Raw genomic sequence first — 10,835 nt, forward strand, 5'->3', positions numbered from 1 at the left:
CAACGCTTTTTTATCTGTTATATTCATATATTTCCAGCGCAACGCCGGGTTTCGACGCAACGCTTTTTTAACGCTCGTGTTAATTAGGGCTAAGTAGTAGGCTGACAACGGGTTGAGATGATGACATCGTCTACCTATCCAAGACCAGATTTTTATTGTTAAATGTATAATTTACTAGCGACCCGCCTCGGCCTCGCACGGGTAGCTTATTACAATTTTAGTAGGGATCTCTAATTTTTGAAATAAAATATAGACTGTCGTATAGATAGAGGAATAATGTATCTTTCTACTAGTGAGAGAATTTTCAAAATGGGTTCAGTAGTTCCAGACATTACCAAACTTTTCCTCTTTATAATAGTGTAGATAAGACCTAATTTTTCACAATGACCAATAGCAATTTCCATTTTGGAATTTGCCTTACCTATTTTTTTTGCCCTATTTTTTCGGATGGTAAACTTTGTTTTCCATTTAAAGTGATTTCAATTTTAAATCCAATGAGTGTAAAGACATTTTTCCCATTTATACTTGAAAAATAAAACAATATACTCAAGTATTTTAAAAAGCTATATTCTATATCAAATACGATTTATCATTTATAAATAAACAACATCCAAGAGACAAAACATTTCAAAATACTTTTCAAATACTCTTACAATAAATACATCACTTTATAAAATGACAAACATATAAGTAAAAGATCTTTTTAATAATTTCAAATTTTTATATATTAATAAATAATATAATTTACCTATTATTTAATAATATTTTTTACATAGCTACGACCACTTTCCTAAAGTTGTGCTTTTTACACCGATACAAAAAATATTCATTCGCAATAAAAGCAACATTTAAAGAGATTAACGTATGTATTTGAGGGCCCAAAAAATTTTATGAAGCCTTTTAAGCCGAAGGCTGTTGTATATTTTTAATAACTAGAATAACACCAGGAATTTATAACGGATTTAAAACATAAAGGGGCCTGGGAAATTTTTGGGGGCTTCAATTTTTTGTCGATTTTAAGCGAAGATCACCTTCAAGTTGTTACGACCGTTGGTGTAAACGTCATGAGAGGTCCTAAAGGCTAAACAGCTTAGCACCTTACAGGGCTAAAGTAGTTTTGGCTTGATGGCCTTAGCGAGCCACTTGCCATCTTCACGTCGCACTGATCAAACGAATCGATGTAATCACACCTTTTGTACTTTGCTACACATTTAGGTATTAAGATATTTACGTAAAATAAGACAGGGACAGAAAGAACGCTGCTGGTTTAATATTATCAATAACTATGTCTAATGACGTTTGGGCCCAAAATGGAAAAGAGGGCCTGGGAAAATTTTGGGGGCCCACAATTTTTTTACAGATTTTTGCCCTTTTAAGCAAAGTTCGCCTTCAAGAAGTTGATAAGTCCGTTAGTAGAGCCATCGTGGGAGGTGACGGGGCTAGAATCCTGCAGCTCCGGTTCTATGGCCTTAGCGAGCTGTTTTCCGAGCTCCACGCCCCACTGGTCGAAGGAATTGATGTCCCAGATCACGCCTTGGGTGAAGATCTTGTGTTCGTACATAGCTGTAACAAATATAAAGAAAACTTAGAACTTGAGATATTGTCTGTGATTCCACAATTTCCACATCCTACAATTCCTTAAAAATTTTGCAATTTTTGTAGGGGCATGTGGCCTAGTTGTGACAACGCATAACAATCGATTGCAATCATTGAGCAAGATCCAAGTCGATAACTGGATGGGTCATTTTGGAGGTCACCAATTAACCTTTTCGTTTCTTCCGTATCTCAGAGAACAAGTTAAGCCGTCAGTACTGGTTATTATCACCAACATCTGATCATAACTACAAAACCTAAGATTCGTTCTCGTTCTCTAGATGAGTTGTATACGGAGGGATCTGGGTTTCAACTGCATCTTATCTCAAGAGAACTCCTGCCGTTATGTGATTAATGGAAAAGTCACGACCCTCAACAATGAGTAATACAACAATAAAGAAAAGAAAAACTGCAATGTCAAGAGGTAGAAGTCCAAGGTAGAGCCTAAAGATTGGGGCCTGCTATTCAGGGGTGACCGGGGTCTGATCCCGCGCAAGCACCTCTAAGAGTTATGCGCATTTTAATATCGTGAGAAAACCTGCATGCCTGCCAATGGTATGTGACCATTGACCAATGTGGTGGACTATGGCATGAACCCACCGTTCTGAGACCAGACCCGTGTTCACGGATATATTCCGTGGACCGCCAATGAGTTGATGGACGATAATGAAATCACACTAATATTATAAAGGCGAAAGTTTGTGTATGCGTGTGTGTGTATGTTTGTTACTCCTTCACGCAAAAACCACTGGACGGATTTGGCTGAAATTCAGAATGGAGATGGATTATACCTTTTTATCCCGGAAAATCAAAGAGTTCCCACGGGATTTCGAAAAACTTAAACCCTCGCGGACGAAGTCGCGGGCGTCAGCTAGTAAATAAAATAAATCTCACCAATAAGCGCTCCGAGTGTGAAGGGGGTGACCTTTTTCACTACAATGGAGTTTGTGGGACGGTTGCCCTTAAACACCTTATGTGGAAGGATCTTGAAGATCGCTTCGGGCGCCATACCGGACTTCTCCAGCTCTGCTTTGGCCTGCGAAAAATTATAAAACAATTATACTTACAAGCTAAATGATTTAAATGATTTGGTTACGGATTTCTTTTACAAAGAAAAACCGGCCAAGTGCGAGTCAGACTCGCGCACTGAGGGTTCCGTACTCGGGTATTTTTTCCAACATTTTTCACGATAAATCAAAAACTATTATGCATAAAAATCTGTTTTAGAATGTACAGGTAAAGAATGAAACAGAAAACCCTTTTATATGATACCCCACTTGGTATAGTTATCTTACTTTGAAAATGGAAACACATTTTAATTTTTTTTTAATGATTTGTACATAACCACAAATTCACTGTTTTCGGATTTATTCCTTTGCTTGTGCTATAAGACCTACCTACCTGCCAAATTCCATGGTTCTAGGTCAACGGGAAGCTCCCTCTAGGTTTTCTTGACAGATACGACAAATGGACAGACAGACAACGAAGTGATCTTATAAGGGTTCCTTTTTTCCTTTTGAGGTACGGAACCCTAAAAATCTTCAAAACAGACGAAATCATTATGGCCATTTAAAACTTTAAGGGCCTTAGTATAGAATAAAAGTAGATAAACAAGTGTAAATTAAAAATTTATAACACCCCCGACAAGTGAAGGTTACAGTAATAACTAGAAAAGAGCTGATAACTTTCAAACGGCTGAACCGATTTTCTTGGATTACAGCTAAGACCACTCTCTATCAAACCACCTTTCAAACAAAAAAAACTAAATTAAAATCGGTTCATTAGTTTAGGAGCTATGATGCCACAGACAGATACACAGATACACACGTCAAACTTATAACACCCCTCTTTTTGGGTTGGGGGTTAATAAATGATACTCACTTCGTCGGAAGTCTTCCCCTTCATGAGAGCTTCGGTTTGAGCTAAGAAGTTGGCGAGTAAAATCTTATGGTGAAGACCTCCAGATATGGGGTTGTGAGTTTGCGCTGGCGCTATGAAGTCGCATGGAATTAACCTGCAAGAACATTTGAATTGTTTTATCTGCATTTTATACCAATGTTGGCCGTTGGTGCCAGGTCCAGTGTCTTACTAGACCAGTTAGCCCCTGAGGGTCACGTGTTTACCCTTACTCTCCATATCGTGAGATGGACAGCAGGCCCACCTGGTGCCTTGGTGAATGAGCTGGTAGAAGGCATGTTGGCCGTTGGTGCCGGGCCCAGTGTCTTGCTAGACCAGTTAGCCCCTGAGAGTCACGTGTTTGCCCTTACTCTCCATGTCGTGAGATGGACAGCAGGCCCACCTGGTGCCTTGGTGAATGAGCTGGTAGAAGGCATGCTGACCGTTGGTGCGGGGCTCGCCCCACACGATGGGCCCGTGTTGTACTGGACCTGTTGGCCCCTACGGACCACGTATTTACCATAGCTGTCCATATAGCTATGCTGGCAGCAGTCAAAGTCAAAGTCAAAATCAAAGTAGGTACCTACTTTGAATAAATGATTTGCACGATGACCGACGATATAAAGCGGCTGGCGGGAAGTGGCTGGATGAGGAAGGCTGAGGACCGGGTGTGGTGGCGCTCTATAGGGAAGGCCTATGTCCAACAGTGGACATCCACAGGCTGATGATGATGATGAGGTACTATTGTACACTTTTTGTTTGTCCAATTTGTTAGATTCGAAAGATGATATAGTGGTGATAATTAATTACGTAAACTTAAACTAAAGCTACGAGGGTTCCAAACGCGCCCAAGTCTAGTAAAGTAGGGCCACCTGGTGCCTTGATGGATGAGCTGGTAGAAGGCGTGTTGGCCGTTGGTGCCGGGCTCGCCCCACACGATGGGCCCCGTGTTGTACTGCACCTGTTGGCCGCCGCGGGTCACGTATTTGCCATTACTCTCCATATCGCCTTGTTGGAAGTAGGCCGCAAACCTGATCAATTAATAAAGTTGAAAACTAAAACCCGACTGCGATCGTCTTAATAAACGCTGAAATATTATAGTAAAATTGTTTTTCTGTCGCTTGGTATATTTTAATGTTTGAGTACATTTATATTCATGAACTCAAAATTTTCTCCTCTTTCATTTGACACCCCACTTGATACAATAGCAAAAAAGATTTTTGGAGACACTTTTTTTCATGTAACATCCGTTAGGTCAATTTTTTTTTTTTTTTGGTATAAAATGTAGCTTATGTCACCCGGACCTTTACGACGAATCGATTGACACCTCATTCATCAAAATCGGCCCAGTTGTTTAGGCGCTACGGTGGAACACACAGAATCTGGATACAAACATACATACATACATACATAGACTGCTAAAATCATAACCCTTTCTTTTGGCTTTGCCGCAGTCGGGTGAAAAAAAAGTTAGTTGATCGAAACAATAGACCCACCACGACTGATCTAATTTATTCGGGGATCGACTCAACTTTTCTTTGAAGTCGTTAGGATGACGGAAAACATGAATAAACCTGCATGCCTGAGAGTTCTCCACAATGTCCTCAAATCATGTGTGAAGTCTGCCAATCCGTACCTGGTGCTCGATTGCGGCAAAATGACAGCTACAATGTGACGATCGCAATCAACTCTGATTGGTTAAAGCTTGCTCACTATTGGCTACAATGCATTGTTGCAACAAGAATACTACAAATTCAGCCAATCACAACAATTGCGATTGTAACAATGATTGATGCAGGTTTTCCGGAATCAACCTACTGGTCAGCATGGTAGATGGCCAAACCTTTCTCATTCTGAGAGGAGAGCAATGTTCATCAGTGAACGGGGGTTGGGTTGATTATAATGATTTTTACTGTCGAATATTGAACGCATACGTACCTATGTAAATACTGATCGTAGGGCAAAAGGGCGTGCGTCTCCGCGCCATAGAAGTTGCTGTACCACACACCAAGCAATGCAAGAATCACTGGGGCCTACAATCAAATTAAATATGTAGTACACTTAATATAACACAAATAATTACAAAGAGTTCCTTTGAGCATTAAATAGTTATTTGTTACGCAAGGCTGCAAACTTGTTATTTTGTCGCGAGAGTTAGTATTGAACTCCGAGTCAACGAAGGATTCTAAGGTTTTTCAAAAATAGAATCTTGAGCGAAGCGAGGAATTCAAAGGCTCTAGCGCAATTTGCAGCCGTGCAAAACACACAAACTTTCATCTCACTACAGCGAGGAAAACGCTAGATGCTTGATACAAGAGGCGCCAGTACCGTGAAGGTTTCAATAAGAAGTTAAAAATTTTATAAAAACCAATATTTTTCAGTGCATTTACATTTTTCTCCAACGGCGCCGTAGTGAAATGGTTGTCCATAAAGTTGGCTCCGTCGAGAAGTTTCTCGAAGTTATCGAATCCGATGTAAAGCGAAATCGATAGACCGATCGCTGACCAGAGGGAGTACCTGAAATATATGATTTAATCATGGAAATGTCTACTCTATCCAGGGAAGAAGTTAGTATAGAGCTCTTTCTTTCACGTAATTGCACACAAATGACAGAGACGAAAATCTCAGTGGGCGTTAACTATTTTGAGTCACCAACCAGTCACGAACATGTTTTCAAAATCATTCGAAACAACATGGTTGGTTGGTGTTTTTTATTAGATTTAAAGGCAATTAACGATAGAAACGATAAAAAAATATATGTACCTGCATAAACTTAATATTAAGAAAAAAAAATACAAAGAAAAAAAAATGGAAAAAATATATTAAAAATTTTAAAAAAATTGAGAGGTAGGCAGGCTAAAGTAAATAAATAATAAAACGATATAAATTTCTTACCTTCCTCCCACCCAATCCCAGAAGCCGAACATGTTTTTGGGATCAATACCAAAAGCTGTCACCTTTTCAGCATTCGTTGAAAGTGCTACGAAATGTTTTGATACAGCTGATGGCTAGAAAGAAAGAAAAATACATTTTTAACTGTTTACTTTAAAGGTGTTTTGGTGTTAAAGTGTCGTTAAACAAATAAATCGTGGTATCACACTAATATTATAAAGGCGAAAGTTTGTATGTGTGTGTGTGTGTGTGTGTGTGTGTGTATGTTTGTTACTCCTTCACGCAAAAACCACTGGACGGATTTGGCTGAAATTCAGAATGTGGATAGATAATATCCTGGATTAGCACATAGGCTACTTTTTATCCCAGAAAATCAAAGAGTTCCCACGGGATTTCGAAAAACCTAAATCCACGCGGACGAAGTCGCGGGCGTCAGCTAGTTATATATAATTCTGTAATACAAAATGGTGGTTTAATTGTTTTCTTTGCAGTTTACCTTAAAATTAACTTACATATGTGATGAAGGGAACCTACTTATTCACACGAAGTTTAAACTGAAATTGATTATTCAGACAAACATGCAAATAAACTCTAGTGCAGGATGAGAAACTTTATTGATAAAATAAAATATTATAATTTTGAATATCATGTTCTTAAAAAATCGATTTTGTTCGCTATAAAATTATTATATAGGTATTACAATCGAGAATTACCTACCCAAGGTAGTCATGCAGACCTATTTTGTTAAAACTAACACATTAATATTATAAAGGTGAAAGTTTGTGTTCGTTTGTTACTCTTTCATGCAAAAACTAAGAAACAGATTTGGGTAAAATTCGGAATGGAGATAGATTATACCCTGGATTAACACTTAGGCTACTTTTATTCCGGAAAATCAAAGAGTTCCTACAGGATTTTGAAAAACCTAAATCCACGCGGACGAAGTCGCGGGCATCATCTAGTAAACAATATAACAAATATTGCTAGTCTTACATCTTTAGCGACTTGGAGGAACCAGTTCTTGGCGGAGGTGGCGTTGGTGATGGTCTCCTGCGTGGTGAAGGTCTTGGACGCGATGATGAAGAGCGCTGTCTCAGGGTTCAGCCGCTTGAGCACCTCCGCCAGGTGGGTGCCGTCGATGTTTGACACAAAGTGGACCTGTTCATACCATAGAGCTTTTAATTCATGGCTCTAACTACTTGGTACCGATAAAAGATGGTGGCCTTAAAACAGCTGTTCTGTTTGGCGGCCATTTTAACTTAACTTAGGGTAAGGTATGGCTAATATTTTCAATATTTAAAAAATAATAAAGCTTAGTTTAGAGAAGTAAAGAATAAATAGGAGAAAAAAGTTGTTTACTATTGAGTAAGTCTAAAAAACATTCAATTACTTATTACATTTTTAAAAACACAAGAATTAATATTTGCTTTCTAGAAAAAAATTAACAATTTTAAAGCAATCATAAAATCATGGGTTCAAAATTTGAATTATGAATATTTCAATTACGCCAAAAAAATATTTTCATTTCCTTATAAATAGAAAAAACAGTACAGGCCATAAAAATACAACTTGAATTGATAAAGACAATGAGACAAGCCGAATTTATTACATACCTTAAGTTGATTCGCGTAAGGCTTTAGCGCCTCCGTGACCATCAGAGGACCAAGATCCGAACCACCGATACCAATGTTTATAACATCTGTGATGGATTTGCCTGTGTACCTGTTAAAGATAAATAAATGATACTTTAGTAAGGAATCTGTTATATGTAGGTAGATAGAAAAACTTGTTGACGCGGTTGCACCCGCGCGATGCGTGAGTCAGTAGGAATACAGCTGGTAACGATATAACTGTGTTTCTATTTAACCCCTCCCAAAAGCCTAGAAAAAAAAAAAATGGATTAGCCAGCTGAAGTGGCAGTGGGTAGACCATGTCTGTCACAAAATCCAGGGGCCTTTTCCAGGTAACCTCCCAGTGTGCCCGGATGCTGCTGGTCCCTTTTGGATGCGTCCGAGGGGAAGAGCAGTGTTCGGGCCGGTGCGCCCCGGTAACATGGCTAATAATTTCTCTTCGGAGATATTGTTGGCTATGGCTAATGACCTGGCAGGGGGGGTGGTTTCTCCGCGTGTCCCTCTGACTAGCAGAGGGCACAGTGGACGAAGCGGAGGATGGGACGCGGGCGACGTGCGCGTCCCAAGGTCGGGGGACGCACTTCGTTGGTGCGTCCCGGAGGTGCGTCGATGGGGACCGAGCAGGTCCCCGGTGGAGGGTCTGCCTTGGCAGACGTCGCTGGCTGGGTCGCGGTTGTTTGCTTCGGCCGTTCCCGTGACCCAGTCGCCAGGCGACGCGCAGTAGCGCCGCTGGGGTTTAGTGGGTATTCCGGTCGCCTCTCGGCCGGCGAGTCCCACATACCCTCCCTCAGCTGGCTGGCTGCCTCACGGCTGGCTGGCTAGCTTCCGGGGGGCATGCGTAAATGCATTCCCCAGCGTCAAAAAAAAAAAAAAAAAAAGGGGCTCAACTCGCTGCGCGTAATGGTTGAGTACGGACCGCTGTGATGGTGCATGAGGTGATGTCGGCGAGATGGCTGCAGATTATCTCCCGACAGTTCCTGCTGATCTTCACCGTTGGCCTTGTCACCGTAATCCAGGCAAGTGGAGCTAATGGTGTCCAGTCCCACGAGGGATGACATTGTCTTAGCATTAAAAAGCAGTTTCAAAGCTGAGGGGTAGATCCATCTATTGTCACAATTGAAATTCAGATGACTGCTAATTTCATACATATTCAACCATAATATACTATAGTGTGTGGTACCTGAACTGTGGATGTGTTCCCTTATTGCTGATTGCCATTGATGTCCACATTTTTCCAACTAGTTGTAGATGCTTTTGATGATTCAAAAATACTTTTAAAAGTCTAATTGAATAAAAATATTTTGAATATTGAATTATTTTTTTGAATTTTTAACTACAGAGTATAAATTCGTACCCTTTCCAGTTCCCACTGATGACTTGTTGAGAGAACTCCTTCATATGAGCAAGTACCGCATTCACGTCTGGTGATACATCCTTGCCATTGACTAGTATGGGCTTGTTCTGTCTATTGCGTAGGGCTACGTGCAGGACTGCTCTGTCTTCAGTGAAGTTGATCTTTTGGCCTGCAATCAGTTGTAAATAATTTTATAATTAACTTGACTGTTGGGTTATTTTTTAAAATTGGTTTAAATTGTTGGAATTGATACAAGATTGTCATTTATTTTATTAAAAGTAATTAAGTATTAGTCTTAAAAGAATTTGTATAAAAACGGGTGTTTTAAGCAATTAAATATCACTTATTTTAATGGTGAAGGAAAATATCATGAGGCAACCTGCATGCCTGAGAGTTCTGCATAATGTTCTCAAAGGTGTGTGAAGTTAGCCGATATGCACTTGGCCTGCAGCAAGCCAGCCAAGTGAGAATGGATTAGGCAGCCTAACCCAACTAATTCTGAGAGGAGCAGTAGGCAGGTACTGCATAGATAGACAATGATGGAAAACATTATCTGAAATATGTTATTATGTTGCAACTTATGACAACTTCTGTTCTATCAACAAGTTTGAATGCTACTGTACCAGAAAACATGGCATCCCTGGCTTGTTCCACATTGCGGCTTCTAGCCAGTTGAAGTAGCAGAGCTAAGGCAGCCTCGTCCACTCTGTTCTTAGAGTAATCCAGTAATATTTCTCCATCATTTGGGGTGGGAATGCGTAAACTGTTGATGTAAAGAGAAATCAGTTCGAGGAATATTACCCTCTCTCGTCCAACAAAAGATTGTGTAAGTATATTATGTACTTGTGAAAATAAGTAGGTAAGTACTCCAAGATAATATTGTTTTTAATTATTTTACACCTATCTTTCTCTTGTTATATTAAATTGCAAACGATAACAATTCATTGAAAGTTCATTTAATTAAGTATGACATTGCTTCGTTGCCGGTGACCTTTCAAATTTTAACTCACTCGAACTCGAATGATATAACTTGGTGAAATTCGAAAGTACTTATTACAGGATCTAATAAGGTCATTTAACAAGGACGAATTCGTATAAATAGGTCTTTTTAAATAATTCGAGTTTTAAGTCATAAAGTTTTGTTATTTTTTTAAATAAATTAAAAATACCTGAACTTGTTGAAACGTTCGGGATCCTTTTGGAATAGTTGTTGAATATTAATTTTATCAGCATTCAAATTGTAGAATTCTTGTAGTTTCACGTACGCCGGGTCTTCTTTTAAATTGACTTTCGGTTCCATTTTTAGTTTACAAAGTTTTCGTGTACTCGCCGAAAAATTAAACCGAAACTGCCGTATCAACAAAATTGATAACGAATGTCGATTTGACATCTCAATGACAAGCGAAGGTTATTTGCGTTTTGTTTTTCCATTATTCACTGGAGCTACTAGTGTCGAAACACTAAATCGA

General features: G+C 39.5%; 1 protein-coding gene across 1 annotated transcript; it reads right to left on the reverse strand.

Annotated features, from left to right (window-relative positions):
* Positions 1–546: 546 nt before the first annotated feature.
* LOC123865291 (glucose-6-phosphate isomerase) lies at positions 547–10,771 on the reverse strand. The gene is made up of 12 exons (XM_045906247.1): positions 10,536–10,771; positions 9,990–10,129; positions 9,367–9,535; positions 7,995–8,103; positions 7,375–7,539; positions 6,385–6,497; positions 5,880–6,006; positions 5,428–5,522; positions 4,362–4,520; positions 3,475–3,607; positions 2,488–2,629; positions 547–1,563 (listed from the first exon to the last, which is right to left on the reverse strand). The coding sequence occupies exons 1-12, from the start codon at positions 10,754–10,756 to the stop codon at positions 1,373–1,375; spliced, it is 1,764 nt and encodes a 587-aa protein (XP_045762203.1). The 5' UTR covers positions 10,757–10,771; the 3' UTR covers positions 547–1,372.
* Positions 10,772–10,835: the final 64 nt, after the last annotated feature.

This window comes from Maniola jurtina, chromosome 5 (genome assembly GCF_905333055.1).
Source record: "Maniola jurtina chromosome 5, ilManJurt1.1, whole genome shotgun sequence".
NCBI lineage: Eukaryota > Metazoa > Arthropoda > Insecta > Lepidoptera > Nymphalidae > Maniola > Maniola jurtina.